Source organism: Hyperoodon ampullatus (assembly GCF_949752795.1).
Source record: "Hyperoodon ampullatus genome assembly, chromosome: 7".
Classification (NCBI taxonomy): domain Eukaryota; kingdom Metazoa; phylum Chordata; class Mammalia; order Artiodactyla; family Ziphiidae; genus Hyperoodon; species Hyperoodon ampullatus.
The window spans coordinates 66,623,514-66,640,540 of record NC_136920.1 but is presented as its reverse complement, the minus strand read 5'-3'; the positions used below and the strand labels follow the sequence as shown (position 1 = coordinate 66,640,540).

Sequence of the window (17,027 nt, the reverse complement as noted above, 5' to 3'; positions counted from 1 at the left end):
CAGATAAGCTAGACTCAACTGGTAAATGGTCGAGCTGGAGTATAGATTCTGTCTCTACAGCCAGTGCTCTTAAGGAAACAAAATGAATGGATTAGCAGAGGCAAAGCCTCCTTACCTAAGAGATGTCAAATGTAAGGTGTAGAGCAGGGGGTCAGTAGAGCAGAAAGTACATATTTTCCACTTTGCAAGGCATATAGTCTCTGTCATACCCAGTCTGCCTTTGTAGCTCTAAAGCAGCTATAGCTAACATGTAAGCAAGTGAATGTGATGTATTCCAATAAAGCTTTATTTACATAATAGATGGTGGGCCAGATTTGGCCCTCAGAACATAGTTTGCCACCCATGATGCAGAGGAAAGCTTCAATGCCATTGACAAACTGGGTGACCTCAGATTAGTCATTTCACATCTTCATCTTTGGTTTCCTCATGTCTAATAACTAACCACTATGGGGTACTTATTAACTGATTTATTTTAAAATGATGCACTGAGCCCCTTGTAAGAGCCACGTACTGTGCTGGGAGTCAAAGATACAGCAGGGATCAAGACAGAGGTCATCCTGTTCTCATGGAGTCCACACCTGTGAGCATGACAGAGATAACCTTGGGTAAGGACATCAGCTAGCACCGTGCTTCGCTCAGGCAGAAATTCAACAAATATACCTCTTCCCATTTTCACACCCCTGACTCATTATTCAGGACCCACTACTTTCAAGTTTGTTGTCATTTGTACCCATACTGAGTAAAAAGGCTGGAACATGTGGTGGAACCCAGGACTTTAATATGTTTATAATCCATTTTTATGAAACACTGGCCTAATTGTGAATTATAATTTTTTCATTAACTGATCTCATTTTACTTGGTAATATCCATTTAGGTATGTGAGAGCAATAAAACTCCATTTCTGTTAAATATTATATGATTCAGTTGATTCACTGATTTAGATTTTTACTAACCCCCATTCCAAATGAGTGAGTCATCATCTTTTTTTTTTTTTTTTTTTTTTTGCGGTACGTGGGCCTCTTACTGTCGTGGCCTCTCCCGTTGCGGAGCACAGGCTCCGGACGCGCAGGCTCAGCAGCCATGGCTCACAGGCCCAGCCGCTCCGCGGTATGTGGGATCTTCCTGGACCGGGGCACGAACCTGTGTCCCCTGCATCGGCAGGCGGACCCTCAACCACTGCGCCACCAGGGAAGTCCTGAGTCATCCATCTTTTGAGAGATAACAAGGACCTTCAAGATCAGGCGAGCCCCGTGTTTCCCTTCAAGCGTACCTAGTTGGGGGGCCAAAGGCAGCCTGAATTCTGGGATGGAACTTTGAGCAGCACCACAGTCCTAAAAGCTCTTGCTTTGTCATAGAAATGCACATGTAGTTTGCATTTTACTCTTTAATATGTCCTAATATGTTTAACATATCTGAGTTTCCTTCTGTATCTTTAAGGAAAATTGGTAACTGAGATGATAGGTCATGTTTGTCTTTGGAATTCACCTCTATCCAGCCCTTTGCTCTGTAGAGGCAGTGTGGCTTCGTGGTTAGGACTACTGCCTCGGGGGACAGACGTCCTGAGATTGCACCTCAGCTACTGCACTTCCTTCTGAGTGAACCAGGGCAAGTTTCCCATCCTCTCTGTGCCTCACCTTCATTATCTGTAAAATGGAGACGGTAGCACTTCCCACCTGGTAGGGTGAGTTGAGTCGATATGTGAAAAATGCTTATGGCAGAGCCTGACTCATGGTAAACACTCAGCAAGTGCTAGCTGTGATAGTTATCCCAGGAGTTACACAGATCTCCAGTTTGGCGTATGGCCCAAGGACATGGCCCCCAAAGAGGAGAGGTGCATACACATTTTCACCCAGCGCCTGTGAGTCCCAGCTCCATTTACAGAAGTTTTGGCATCTCTCTGACTAAGGTCTCTGGCATCGGCGTGCTGGCTCTGCTTTCAGAATCTTCAGCTCTCTAATTTGCAGGGAGCTACAACAGCTCCCTTCTGTCCATGACACCCTCTGTGGACCTTCAGTGATGGGGGCTTCCTCCCCCTGCAGCACCCCTTCCTAGGTGCTGGAAGGGTCCCCCTCTTACTCCTAGGCTTCCTCCCCTTCCCAGACTGGCTCTTCCAAGAGTCCGTCAGGAGGAAGTGGTGGTAAGAGCTGTGGTCTGCAGCTCTGAGCTCTCCAACCTTGAAGACCATGGAACCCTAGCCCCTGGCCTGTCTTGGCCTGTACCTTTAAGTTACCTGGCATAGGTGTGCATTCACCTACTGGCTCCATACAGACAGCTGAGGGGACTTTGGCAAGTGCCCCAAGCCTGCCTCTCCTGTTCCTAACCCCCCTTCTGCTTCCTCCTGGTCCCTGTCTCATTCCAGGCTCCTGACTGTCTCTTACATCATGTTTATGAGCATGGAAGGCGCCATCCAGTGACCTTGGCATCTCTGTCCAGTTTTTCTGATTGCTCACCTTGAATGGTGGGCCTGACTACCCGTCCCTGGGAACGAATTCCATAGTCTTGACCTCACAGCCTATGTGCTGGCAAGACCTACCCATTATCACCATAAAAGAAGGACTTAAATGACCCTCCAGGCTCCTCTTGCTATAGCAACCCTGATTACCATTTGTTGTGCGCTTATTCTGAGACAAGTGTTTTATATACTTGATTGTATGTAATCCTCACAGATCTTGGGGGTGGTGGGTGGGTATTATTATTCCCACATTACAGGTGGGGAAATCAAGGCGTCAAGAGGTTGAGTGTTTGCTTGTGGTCATGTAGCCAGTGAATGGTGAAGCAGGGATTTATTTGAATCCAAGCCTCTGCTCTTATAGGTAATAATGCCTCTTCCATTTTTCTTGGAAGCTTCCAAGAAAACGATGAGCTCTTCTTGACCTGGTGTGAGCACTGCCCCCCACAAAGTCTACCAGGGGTCCAATGAGCAGTGCCCAGAGCGCGTGGAGGTTTGGGGATGGGGCTGTCTCCTGTGCCAACAATTCCCTATCCTGGTGGGCAAAGCCTGAAGCAGCAGGAGGCAGTCTGGCCGAGGGTCCTTGCAGCCAGGTGAATGTCATACGGTGGGACCAGGAAACTCACAGCAGGACCAGACAGTGGAGACAGAGGTGGACTGGCAAGAACTGGGCAGGGGAGCAGATGCCCAGCTCAGGGACCTGGGTGTGGGACAGGTTCAGAGCTCCCAGGGAATGGGGGTGCGATCTGGGGAAAGAGAAGCAGAAGTCCCATTCGCGGGCTGGGACCGGTATCTCTGATGAGAAGGCAGACTGGGAAAGGAGAAGGTTCTAACTTAAAGCCATGGGGCATCAGGATCACACCCATCGGCTTCCCAGCAGACCCTGTTGGGTATATTTCTATATCCGTTGTGCTCGTGGTTGTTGGGTGAATGGATGTATGGATGGATAAATGAGTTTGCGGAAGCATGAAGATTCTAGTCTCCCTTCCCCCACCCCCAAAGTTGGGGCTAAGATTGTTTTACCCAAGGCAATGGTGAGGAAGGGAAAGGGGTTGTCATGGCATATGCAGGGGTGCACTCTGACCCACTGTCTCCTTATCCCTTCTTTCTCCAGAGGCCCCCGCCAAACCTGAGGAGGCAGAGGCTGAGCCCTTCACAGACTCCTCTCTGTTTGCACACTGGGGCCAGGAGCTCAGCCCCGAAGGCCGGCGTGTGGCCCTGAAGCAGTTCCAGTACTACGGCTACAATGCCTACCTCAGTGACCGCCTACCCCTCGACCGGCCCCTGCCTGACCTCAGACCCAGTGGGTGAGCAGAGTCAGTGGCCGGGCCCTTGTTGACCTGCAAGTGGGGAGGTGGGGTCACCACAGTGCTGGGGACAGAGCTAGGACTTGGTGTCTGGACTCCTGGGTCTCTTCCCGGCTTCAGCCAGGGTCTGCCCACTTGGCCTGCATCAGGCAAGTCACTCTCTCCCTGCTCGCCCAGCCTCAGTTTCTCCATCTGCTAAGCGGGGGGAAGGCTTTCTTCCATTAGAAATTTGGAGGATTAATAACCTAATTTAATCCTTAAGGGAACGAGAATCATCTGGCATTCCTGTTAATAAGTCATTTTAACCCAATCAGTTGCATTTTTATGAACAATTTTTTTTTTCTGTAAATTAGTTTTTTAAAGTACATCCATCTTCTGAGGCTAACAAGTCATTACACCCAACAGAGAAGTCTGTCTTGACTTCTCTCTTCATTACAGAAGATGTTCCTTTAAGGTTCAGTTAGAATTTTTATTACTCCTAATTATTAAAAATGTGGACATGTACCGTAGCTGAGAAAATCTCATTAACTTTGTGAGCTCCCCACCAACATCTTCTTTTCCCCACTTTCCCCTTATTTTTAAAATTTTCTTAAAGCTGCAAACCACAGTGAGCTTATATCTGGAGTTTTCAGGAAAGATCTTGCTGCTGGGCTTGGGGGCTATATTCTTTGGGAAGGAGAGTTCAGTTCAGTTTCATAGACATTTATTGAGCACCTGATGTATGCCATTTAGTTGGGTGTGGTTTTCTTGGCCCAGGAGAACTTTGCTGGGCTCTAGAGATGAAAGAGCAGCTGAGGATCTACAAGGGGAGAGAAGAGTATATGTTCATTTAAAGGATATTTATTGAGCACTTACTATGTGCCAGAATAGTCTAGACCCAGAGATAGAGCAGTGAACAAAACAGACAGGAATCCTTACCCTTGGGGAGCTTGTGTTCTATTCTAGTTAGGTTAGGACAGATGATAAACAAAGTCACCTATGTAGCAGGTTAGATAGTAGTAAGTACTGTGGGGAAATGTAAGGTGGAAGAGGGAGATTGGAACAGCCTGGAATAGGAGGAGGGGTTGAATTTTTAATGAGATGGTCAGAGAAGGCCTCACTAAGAAGGTGACATTTGAGCAGAGACCTAGAGGAGATGAAGAAGTGAGCCATGTGGATACTCAGGGGAAAAACTTTCTGGACAGAGGGACCAGCATGTGCAAAGTTCCTGAGGTCAACATATGCCTGGCATGTTTGAAGAAAAGGAAGGAGGTCTCTGTGGCTGGAACAGAGCAAGCTAGGAGGCAGTAGTTGGAGATGAGATCAGAGGGGCAACAGGAAGCAGATCAAGTCAGGGTGGGGGGTTGGTAGTTCTCAAAGTTGGCTACACATTCAACTCCTCTGGGAGCTTTAAAATAATCCTGATACCAGGCTCTACCCTAGACCAATTGGGCAAGAGTTTCCAGAGGTGGAACTCAGTGCCCATGTTGTTTAGAGTTCTCAGGTGATTCCCATGCACAGCCCAGGTTAAGAATTGCAGAGGAGGGCTCTGTTAACTGTTGCAAGGTATGTGACTTTTACCCTGTGAGGGGCTCCTTGGGAAGAGAGCCACATGAAGAGAGACATGGGGTGAGGTCTGGAAGTGTCCCGAGCTCAGGAGCTTCTGTCCCTGTGGAGTTGGGGGTGCATCACCCTCCCAATATGTGGATGTGCTCACCAACCTGGATGCTCTCTGAATTCCATATTTTAGGGATTTTTATGGAGGCATCATTGCATAGGCATGATTGATTATTAACTCATTTTCCAGCCTCTCCCCTCTCTCCAGAGAATGGGGGGTAAGACTGAAAGTTCCAAACTTCTAATCATGGCTTGGTCTTTCTGGTGACCAACCCTCATTCAGGAGCCTGCCAAGAGTCTTCCTCATTAGATCAAAAGATACTCCTACCTGGGCAGAAGACCTAAACAGACATTTCTCCAAAGAGGACATACAGATGGCCAACAGGCACAGGAAAGATGCTCAACATAGCTAATTATTAGAGAAATGCAAATCAAAACTATAATGAGGTATCACCTCACACCAGTCAGAATGGCCATCATCAAAAAGTCTATAAATAATAAATGCTGGAAAGGGTGTGGAGAAAAGGGAACCCTCCTACACTACTGGTGGGAATGTAAATTGGTGCAGCCACTATGGAGAACAGTATGGAGGTTCCTTGAAAAACTAAAAATAGAACTACCATATGACCCAGCAATCCCACTCCTGGGCATACATCTGGAAAAGATGAAAACTCTAATTCAAAAAGATACATGCATCCTGATGTTCATAGCAGCACTATTTACAGTAGTCAAGTAATGGAAGCAATCTAAATGTCCATCAACAGATGAATGGATAAAGAAGATGTGGTGTGTATATATATATATCTACACACACATATATGTATGAATGAAGTAATGCCATTTGCAGCAACATGGATGGACCTAGAGATTATCATACTAAGTGAAATAATTCAGAGAAAGACAGATATCATATGATATCACTTATATGTGAAATCTAAAAAAAAAAACCAAATGAAGTTATTTATAAAACAGAAATAGATTCACAGACATAGAAAACAAACGTATGGTTACCAAAGGGGAAAGAGGGGGAAGGGATAAATTAGGAGTTTAGGATTAACAGACACACACGACTGTATATAAAATAGATGAACAACAAGGGGCTACTGTATAGCACAGGGAACTACATTCAATATCTCATAACAACTTATAATGGAAAAGAATCTGAAAAAGAATAGATATATACATATATGTATAATTGAATCACTTTACTGTATACCTGAAACTAACACAACATTGTAAATCAACTATAATTCAATAAAAAGTTATCTGTTTTGAGAAAAAAAAGAGATACTCTGATCACCCAGGAAATCCTAAAGGATTTGGGACCTCTGTGTCAGACACTCCTTTCACTCAGTAAATTACAAAGGATTTAGGGGCTATGGGTCAAAGACTAAATAAATATTGTCAGGAACTGGAGGCAGAGATCAATATATGTATTTCTTACTATTTCACAGTATTATTATTAGTCTAAGACTAATAATAAATATTGTCAGGAACTGGGGGCAGAGATCAATATACGTATTTCTTACTATTTCATAGTATTATTATTAGTCTCCATTTTACACAAGAGGAAACTGAGGCGCAGAGAGATTATGTAATCTGCCCAAGGTCACTAGTGGCAGAGCTGGGATTTGAACTCAGGCAGTCTGGCAATAGAATTTGTGCTTGTAACCGTCACTGTGTTTCATTGCCTTGAGGTGTCCATTTGTGTCATTCTACTGGGGATGGGGCCTGCTTTAATGATGTATAGCATGGAGCTGATTGGCTTATCTGGTTCAGGAAGTGGAAAAATTGTTTTAGTGAACCTCAAAGCTGTTATCAAGGCATAGAGTGAAACCTCAGCTATGGCAAATGTTGGGATTTAGAGCAAGGTGGGTAGGGGTACCGGGAGCATCTGGAGAGGAAGCCCCATGCTAAGGACAGTCTCTAGAAGAATTGCACCAGGTGTACCTTGCTTCAGTCTCAGCTCCTGTGCCTTTCCTCCTTTTTCCTCCTGTTTGCCCTTGGGGATTCCTGCCCCTGGAGGCATCCTTGGATTCTGCACTCTGCTCTTTGTATTCTTGACTTTGCCAAGTTCTAACCCTGATGCTATGCTCATTGGCTTCATTCCTGGACCAGAAAGTGGGTGTCCCAAATTCTGCCCTACCCTCCCTTCCATCAGCTCTGGCTGGGCCCTTATTTTGTCTCCTTTCTTGGTAATCTGACCACCTTGTCATGAGAGGGCCAAAGTGTGCTCAGTGCCTTATACACAGGACAAGAGGTAACTAGAAGGAAAAAAATCCATCCAACTGGTTGCTAGGTAGGCTTCATTAGTTTATTCATCCAATAAATATTTATTGAGCACCAAGTGTGTGCCAGGTACCCAGTAAAGTGTCAGAGAGAGAACACTCAAGGAGCTTACACTGTAGTGGGATCCAGAGTGGAAGGTGATGGGATCAGAAGGCAAGTGATCAGAAAACTTGCAGAGGATCCCCTGCCTCCTTGGGAAGGAGTCATCCATGCAGGTTTCTAGTAAGTCAGGGACTGCACTTGACACCCACAGAAGCCCTGTCCTCCTGGGGCCTCTGCTCAGGGAAGCAGCACCTGGAGGTTGACGTCTGCAAGGACCCTCCCTTTACCAGTTTTGGCCGCCCTCCCCCGGAAATGGAAGTCATCTCAGGTGGCCTTGGCTTGAAGCAGGATTTTGGTTCTCCAGCCAGAGGCTGAAGTTAGGCCGCGGCAGTGAGTGTGCTGAACCCTAGCCATTAGACCACCAGGGACCAGTGGCCAGTGACAAGGCTCTGGCCCATCAGCTTGGTAGAAATAAATTTCTACAAAGAGACGGAAAGTAGTGAAACAAGTAAAGTGTTTATTAGGAGGAAAAAAGAGTACGTGTGAATAGGCACACACGGGTGGACTCAGAGAGAGAGTAGCACCCTCGTGGTAGTTTGAATCACTTATATTGGGCATTTCTTCTGGGTTTCCTTTGGCAGTGATCTTGCTTTGCCTGGTTCTGAGTCCTTATTTGGTTTACATGAGGGTCGTCCCATGTGCGCGCGCCCATCTCTTAGCCAAGATGGATTCTAGCGAAGAAGCTTATGGATAAGTTGACATCACTCCTTTTTTGACCTTCAAGGATCTTTTCTGTGCATGTGTAGTCGGGAAGGTCTCCTTGACCTCAAGAATGAGAAATATGTGGTCTCTATCTTTTATCTGGGCAGGGCTCAGCTCCTCTCTCTCTCTGGCTATTTTGGAGTATCTGTCCCCAGGGAACAAACTCCAGCTGCTCAGCCTGAGGCCCATCTATCTCCTGCCTCAGAAGGACATGGGAACTGGAAATGCCAGTTTCATTAGCCTCATCTGGGGTCTTTGATCCATACAGAGAGAGGACGTATTTCCTCCGGGCACCAGGACACTTGGCTTTCGGGGAAGTCAAAGTGCCATTCATTCTTCCTGCATTATTATAATAAGAACAGAGCAGGCCCCTTGGCCATCCAGGTGGGAAGACCCAGGGGAGACAGGACAGTGGTTGCCTCTTCTAGTGAGCCTCCTAGACCTCACCCCACGTGAGGCCTTTGCCAGATCTGGAAAGGGGTTTGCCTTCTTGCTTCCTGGGGTGAAAGACACCGGGGCCTCAGGATCGAAGGGGAGAAAGTCTGCATCTCAGTCTGGCTGGACTTTACTCCATCCCTCATGTCCCTAGCTACAAGCTCCAGACATCCCCATGGCTTTCTCTATGTCCCTCCTCCTGCCTCCCAGTGTCCCACCTGCCCCTTCTAATCTGTAGCCTCCAAAAGAACCTCCCAGAGGCAAAAAGAGAAGAAGGGAAAGACAAGTCTTGATTGGGGTGTGGACTACATAGGTATATATATTTGTCAAAACGCATCGAACTACACACTTAAGATCTGTGCATTTCACTGAATATAAATTAAGCGTCAACTTTTTGAAAAATTATGGTGTGAGAAAGAGATCAAGGAAGTCCTTTGCCTGTGGGATGGAGAAGAAGGATGGAGGCGACATCTTTAGGGAGGTCACTGAGAAAATGGGTTGTGATTGTGGGGAAGGACGATCGTGGAGGGCTAAAGCAAGCTTGCCAGATCAGGACAGGAAGGTAAGGATGGGCCTCCCACCCCAGTGATGGCGGGTGGGGTAGTTAGCATATTGGTACTCACCAGCTCCACAGCAGCCGTTCCTGCAGGCAGTGGGTATTAGTTCCATACAGGGGCCAGGGGATATAAGGGATGAGCCCCTGATCTAGTGGGCATTGGGTATGGGTAGGAAAAGGAGGGGCTCGTGGGCTCCCGCTTCAGGGCTGTCACATTGCCATGGCAGCTCTATGGCCTACATCTAAGGTAGCTCAGGGCAGAGCCTCCAGCAGGTATTGCTTCCTGCCTCTTGCTGGCAGATTCTCAGAGGCCCCTGAGCCATCAGTAATGATGTTTGTTGCCTTTCTCGCCAGCATCCCCTGAGGTCCACATCCCTCCCAGGAGTGAGGGTGGACTGGCTCTTGGGTTGACTGGTAGGTTAAGGCCTGGGGCTGAGGCACAAGAGGCTGGTAAAGGGGATTGGACTATTTTCTGCAGCCCCAGGTGGGAGCAACTGGGGCAGATCCACACATACCCACCCACAAAGGAGCCCTGGGTCCTGAGCTGGAGAGACCCTGTGTGAACATCCAAGTGGAAAGAAGCAGGATGAGATTATAGAAGAGAAAGAATGCAGCCTGGAGCCAGGGCTCTGGATCCCTCTAGGAGCAGGTTAGGGTCCATCCAAGGTGGCTGTGGGTATTTGCTGCCACCACTATGAGGATGGTCACCAGGTTTGTGTGTATGGATCGGAGGGCCATGGGGTCTTCATGGTGCAACCTCTAGACAGACATCTGAGATCTCTGAACTTTGGGGGTCAACAGTGCTGACTTCATGAGTGTGTATGGTAGGCAGGATAATGGCCTCCCAAGGGCGTTCACGTCCTAATCTCTGGAACCTGTGAATATGGTATGTTACATGGCAAAGGAGACTTAAGGTTACAGGTGGAATTAAGGTTGCTAATCAGCTGACTAAAATAAGAAGATAATTCTGAATTATCTGGTTCGACCCAATGTAATCACAGGGCACTTGAAAGTGGAAGAATAAGCCAGAGAGGTGGCTGTGTGAGAAGGACTCAACCAGCCATTGCTAGCTTTGAAAATGGAAAAGAGCCATGAATGTGGGCAGCCTTAAGATACTGAAAAAGGCAAGAACAGTGTCTAACAGATTATCACCTAGGACCTGCAGAAAGGAATGCAGTTCTGCTGATACTTTGATTTTAGCCCAGTGAGACCTATGTCAGACTCTGGCCTCCAGAACCAGAAGATAACAAATCTGTGTTATTTGAAGTCACCAAGTTCACAGGACTTGTTTACAGCGGCAGTATTAGTATCAGGACACTATACACTGGGCCCTTTTGCACAGGATCCTGAGAAGGCTAGAAGGGCTCTGCGCTTGGTTTAAAGATCTGCTGTTGCTGTGCTAAAATTCTTAATAATTTTTCAACAGGGGCCACCATATTTTCCTTTTACACTGAGCCCCACAAGTTATATGTCTGGTCCTGGCAGGGAAGGGGGGCGGTTTCAGGTGAGGAGCTGGGACATGATTGCTGGATCATCTGGGGGTTCCTATGCTGGGGCTAAGGATTTACACGAAGAGCCACCACTTGCTCACTTACGTGGCAGGCACTGCAAACTGCCTAATGTCTATGTTGTCCTTTAACTTTATCCTCTCGTCTCTCTGGGGTAGTTATTATTATTTCCATTTTATATAGGAAAATACTGAATATTTGCAAGGTTAAGAAACTTGGTCAAGCTCCCACCAGTGGTATGTTGCAGAGCCAGTATTTTTACCTGTGTCTGTGTCTCCAGGACACTACTCAGGCCCCTTGCCCCGCCCTGCCTAGGGGAGCTTTTCTAGTTTGGGATTTTGGCTCTGTGGAGATGACCCAGAAGTCTTTGAAAGATGAGACTTCCATGAGGGCAGCCTCAGGACAAAGGGGGTAAAATCAACACCCTGGGTAATGGTTCTGCTGTTGCATCAAAAATGCTGACTACACAAACATAGGGAGAAATACTTCTTAACTGGAGCAATCTGGGAAAATGCTTCTGGATCCTAGTTAATTAAACATATTATGGGCCAATAGTATCACATAGTTGTTCTTATAGATGATGTAATCTTTCGCTGTATTAATGTCTTAAAATGGGGAGGCAGTAGTTTTGTTTTACTCAGATCACAACTGCAGAATTGGATTTTATGGGATATAGAGAAAGTGGCATATGTTTAGAGGAGAACGACTCAGGAGAAAAACTGAGTAACTTGACAAACAGATGAAGTTTTTGCTAGATTATAGAGTGATATGTAGAACCCAATTCCCTGGGATCCAAGGCCAGGTCTGTCACTTACAAAGCTGGTTGACCTCCAGCAAGTTACCTAGCCTCTCTGTGTCTTGATTTTCCTATCTGTAAATTAGAGATGGTAATACAAAGATTGAATGTGTAATATGCATAGAGCTCTTAGAACATTGCCTGACATCATAGTAAGTGCTGTTTAACTTTTTGCTACTTTTTATCTGGGTCTCTGATTTGTAAAAGAGATGGCCTGGGGGACATGGTCATGACTTTAAGTACCAGAAGGACCACAAAGTGGACAAGGAGCCACACGGGACAGGCCTTCCACCCTGGCACTAGGTGAGGAGGGCCAGGTAGGGAGTGTAGGACAGACTGATTTCTCTCCAGCCCCAGAGTTCTGGGCATCAGAGGCCGGAGCAAGGCTCTGCTGGAGAACAAAGACGCCCCGTCCTCCTTTTTCCCACCTGTCGGGCCTGCCTTCCCTTACCCCACCTTCCTCAGCGCTCCTTGCCACTGGCCTGGCCTGCTCACCCACAAACTTCCCACAAGGAGATGCTCGGTCCCTTGTGTGATTTTTCCACCAGAGCCAGCTGACTTTTATTATTCCCTGGGTGGCTGTCCATGTAGTCCCAGGGACCCCATTTTCCCTGGATTTCTAATAAGATGTTTTAGGAACAAATGATGACCCTGCCTCCCGTTGGCTGTTTACATTTTAATTGATTCATTTCCCTCTTGTTCCACTTACAATCTACATTTGACATAGCAGATCCTTTCTCTAAATCAACAGAGTCCCCTTGTAGAACTTCTGCCTCTGGATGAAAGCTGGACATTTTGATGATCACATCTACTTAGAAGTTTACCTGTAGTGATTCCGGTGTCAGATGCTCTTCCAGGATCAGGCTGTGGCCCATTTCTTTTGCCTTGCAGACTGTTAAAACTCCTGTTCTCAGATGTCCATTGTCTCCTCCACATCTGAGCCAGACGTGGCCTCCTGCCAGGCCCCTGAAGCCCCTGACTATACTAGGTAGCCCCACTAGCTCCATGCACCCTCTGGCTTATTGGATGATCTGGGCTTATTGTTGTGGTCAGGCAGGGAGTATGTGTTCAACTCCATGATTCCCATTCTGTCGGGCTGCAGTGGGATTCCCACCCACAAAGCTTTCCCGGGCCTGCATTCATTCTACTGTTTGCTATTCGAGCATTTATTCATTTGTTCATTCAGCCAGATACCCGGTGCTTTCTGAGTTTGTACTCTGTGCTGGACACTGGGTGAGGCACAAGGGGGACCTGGTGAGCAAAGCAGATATGGTCTTGCCCTCATGCAGCTTATAGTTGAATGGAGACACTGACGTCTGTTAAATAACCATGTAAAAACACGTTGCCATAGCATATAAGAAAAACAAAAGAGGCTGTGAGAGTCTAACAGGGGGATCTGATCCCAGTCCAGGAAGTGCAGTGGGTCTTTCTTTGCTAGGGTAGGTATGCTCTTATGGAGGAAGACACTGAACTCACTCAGATGACCACAGATGGCTGGGATTCTTTGTAGGCCCGTGTCTACACAGTCACATAATCACACCAGCGGAAGCCACATATCCAGGCTCTGGAGGAGGGCAGTGTGGCTCAGGACATCCTGGACAGGCTCGAGTCTGCACGCTCTCTGTTCATCTCTTAGAGTGCCGTGTCTCTAACAGTGACTGTCCACATCTGCAGCTCACTCAGTGACAGTGTTCTGTTTCCTCCCCCATCATTTCTGCTTCCGTCTTCTTAGGGTACCTCATGTTCAACTTCCCCATGAGAAAGGGCTTGATAGGGCTGCTGGTCCTTCTTCAATATTATGAGATCCGGCTATAAGAGCTCCTGGGCTAGACTGCTCTGTACACTGACCGCCAGCCCGTCGATAGCTACTTGGGGCTCAGGAAGCAGTCTCTGGTCCCATGAGTTGTGGGCGGAATGGTGAGGCCACCTGGCAGAGGACACAGACAGCTTCATACAAGGAGTATAGATGGGGAGGGTTTATCTCAATGGGAGCAATGGGACAGGAAGACAATTTTAGGCTTCACGTGCCCAGTAGTATCTCATCATGTGAGTCCACATCATCCTATTAGACACACTACATCTGCCCCATCTTTCATCAGAGTTGACCTGGAGTGACTTCCATTTTGCCCCTCCCTCCACCAGGTCTTTGGGTTATCACAACACCAGTGTCTGGACAGATGAATCTCTGGGTGGGTGTGGAAAGAAGGTACAGACCCTGGTTTAGCAGGGACTATGAGTACTGGCTTTGGAGGCAAATGAGCCCAGGTGTAAGCCCTGGAAGATAACTTACTGCCTCAGCCCTATTTCCCTCATCTGTAAAATGGGGATAAAATGTTTACTATACAAGACTGTAGGAAGGAATAAAGTTCAGAGGGGGGAAAAAGAGTAAAAACATCCGTATATCTCTTAACATGGTTTATGGCAAATCATAAGCACTCAGTAAATGGAAATTAGTACTATTGTTACTTCCAGATATCCTGTGAGGAGTCCCTGGGCAGTAGGGGTAGCTGTACCGTGCAGTCTCTGAGCTCCAGAGGTTGTGGTGATAGAGGTGCCAGGCACAGGGAGTGGAAGTCTTGACTGCACTCATGCCCAGTGAGAAGCCCCATATTGCCCTCATCCTCGGCTCTCATTAAGCCCAACAGACTGGTCGCTGGCAGGCTGGGAGCCTATCTAATCTGGAAAATTTTGGAAGAAGCCAGAAGTGTACCCAAGTGAGGCCAGAGCAGGATCAAGCAAGTCCTGTGGGTGCAGGTAGAAGGGTGGAGGCCGGAGTGAGGACACAGACAGCTGTAAGGGACGAGCAGGCACTGCTGATCCCAGGGTTTATGCTCTAGGTGGCTAATGGTACAGCTGAACCCTTGTGTGCTCACCACGGGTACAGGGTAGAGCCTCTCTAGGAGAAAGCTGGGAAGAAAGAGGGGCTTCGGGCACTCAGGGGAGTGGGTACCTGGGAGTGTCATCTTCTCTCTGTTTGGTCCAGGTCGGTCCCTCCTCCACTCCCAGAATCCAGGCACAGTTAGACCTGGTTCCCTGTACACATTGGCCGGCAGACCACAGCTCACATTCTACTTTGATCTTCGCTCTGGAAGAGGTCAAGCAGCCTCCATGAGTCATGCTCTGATGGACCGGGAGCTCGTAGATTTGCCGAGGTCACAGGGAGGGGAGAATCCATCGGTCCAATATGGGGGTGTCTGGCTGCTGCCCTGGGCGGTACCCGGTGGCAGGGCGCCTGGCACGGCCTTCCTTAGTCTGCCACTGCTTCCCTGCCTCTCGCAGGTAGTGGCAGCGCTAAGGCTTTTGATATAAACTTGCCTCATAAGCAGCTCCAAGGGGTGTCAGGGAGCTCTGCTGGGAGGCTCCCTACATAGCCGCTTCCATACCCACACCACCTCTGTGTGCAGAGATGGATGTAGTTGAATTTATCATGACCACCAGTCCCGGCTTATTAGACAGCCATAGTACTCCCCTCTCAGAAATGCCTTGCTTTTTATCTCTAGTAGAAAATGGCTCAACTTTGAACAAGAATAAAATAAAAAGGGAACGTTTATGGTTAATTTTACAGGAGAGTGTACCTCTTCTCAAAATGTGTAAGGGACCGGTCTGGTACAGTCAGGCTTTCTCAAGGAGCACAAATAGGGAAGGGCCAGTAAACCTGGTGGTTCCTCTGATTCTCACGTCCCCTGGCCCTTCTCTGGAGAGGCAAGCAGAGAAGGGGAGAACAGAGGCAGACACCAGAGCAGGTGGGGACGGCAGGCTCTGGGAGCAAAGGCTGTGCTGGCCAGACCCAGGAGGATGCAGGTGCTGGGGGAGAATATCTCAGTGTGTGAATATGAGAGGCACAGCCCTCGGGCAGAGGCTGGTGCTGGTTTGTGGGTGAAGTGGCCGGACTCGGGAACAGAATTGCTGGGCTCGGGTCTGGAACAACCCGCTTGGACGTGTGTTTCTTTGGAAGGCCTTGGGCTGCCCCGCTGCAGGCAGGCTTCTGTCCTGAGTTCAGTATCCAGCAGTGATGATGGTGAGTGTGACCGGCAGGTATGCAGACATCTTACCTGACGTGCTGTTCTTCTTCCCTCTTTTGGCCTCTCCTCTCAGCCATGTAAGTTCTGCTTTGATGTTGAAACAAAGGTTGCAATCATACTGTGTGAATGTGTGTGTGTTGGGGACTTTGAAAAGGATGCTATCAGTTCATTCAAGAGATGCAGGCTGAATGCCTGTTGATGGCCAGAAACAGTGCCGGGCAGAGGACGTGCAGTCATGAGCAAAACCTGTCCCTACCATCAGGAAGCTGTGGTCTAGTCATAGGATGACCAACCCATCCCAGTGTGCTTGGGACTCTCAGTGTTGAAACTGGAAGAGTCCTGCGCAGACCAGGATGAAGTTGGTCACCCTGCCTAGTCACAACAGTGGTAAGGGGATGTATGTGTCTTGTGGCATTTGGTGACGACCAGGCACTGGCTAGGAGGGAGAGAAAGTTTGCAAGCTATTTCTTTAGTGAGACATCTTCCATTCACCACATGTGAGATAGAAGATCCTGAATTGTACAGAGAAGACACCTCTGATCATTGCTTCTACCTCCCTTAATCTGTGACAAGATATGGAGAGCAGGGAAGTGGCTTGCCCAGGATTACACAGCAAGTCGGGGCACAGCTGGTCAGCATCTGGGTGGCTCTATTCGTCCCCCTCCCCTACAATGTTCTCTCCCTATAAACTATCCCACCTCGTCTTTCTTAACCTGCCTACCCTTCACCTGCCTGCTCACACAGACCCAGGTTTAGGTTAGATGCCATGAGGTGTGGAGAAAAAGCACCGTGGCTGTTCCTGGGAGGGCCCTGAGTGGCTCCCAGGAGAGAAGGAGAGGAAGGAAGGATTTAAGGAGGTCAGGACGTTTGGCCTGGAGGCATCACTTAATTACAGTGCAAAGGAACTGAGAGCCTGCTGGAGACTGAAAGTGAGCAGTTGGGGCCACAAATCCAGGGGAGGGAGGGTGGAAGAGGAAGGGCCTGCTGCTGGGAGAGGACCTGACTCTCCTTCAGAGGGAGGAGGTTTGTAGGAAAAGAGCGAGCTGAGATCAGTGGCACGCATGTGAAATTTAGGCCTTATGCAGGCATATCTCGTCATACTGTATTTCACTTTACTGCACTTCGTAGATACTGCATTTTCTACAGATTGAAGGTTTGTGTTGTCATATGATGCTTAGCATTTTTTAGCAATAAAATATTTTTAATTAAGGCATGTACATTGGCTTTTTTTTGGACATAATGCTATTGTACACTTAATACACTAC

At 47.9% G+C, this 17,027-nt stretch overlaps 1 protein-coding gene across 2 annotated transcripts in view; it reads left to right on the top strand.

Annotated features, from left to right (window-relative positions):
* The window catches only part of GALNT18 (polypeptide N-acetylgalactosaminyltransferase 18), a gene marked incomplete at its 5' end in the record, with an annotated part of 342,665 nt that overhangs the window by 166,680 nt on the left and 158,958 nt on the right, over positions 1 to 17,027 (top strand). For both annotated transcript variants that reach the window (XM_079707503.1, XM_079707502.1), the window contains one exon: positions 3,564 to 3,756. In XM_079707503.1, coding sequence (XP_079563629.1) covers positions 3,564 to 3,756 — 193 coding nt within the window. The remainder of the gene's footprint in view (positions 1 to 3,563; positions 3,757 to 17,027) is intronic.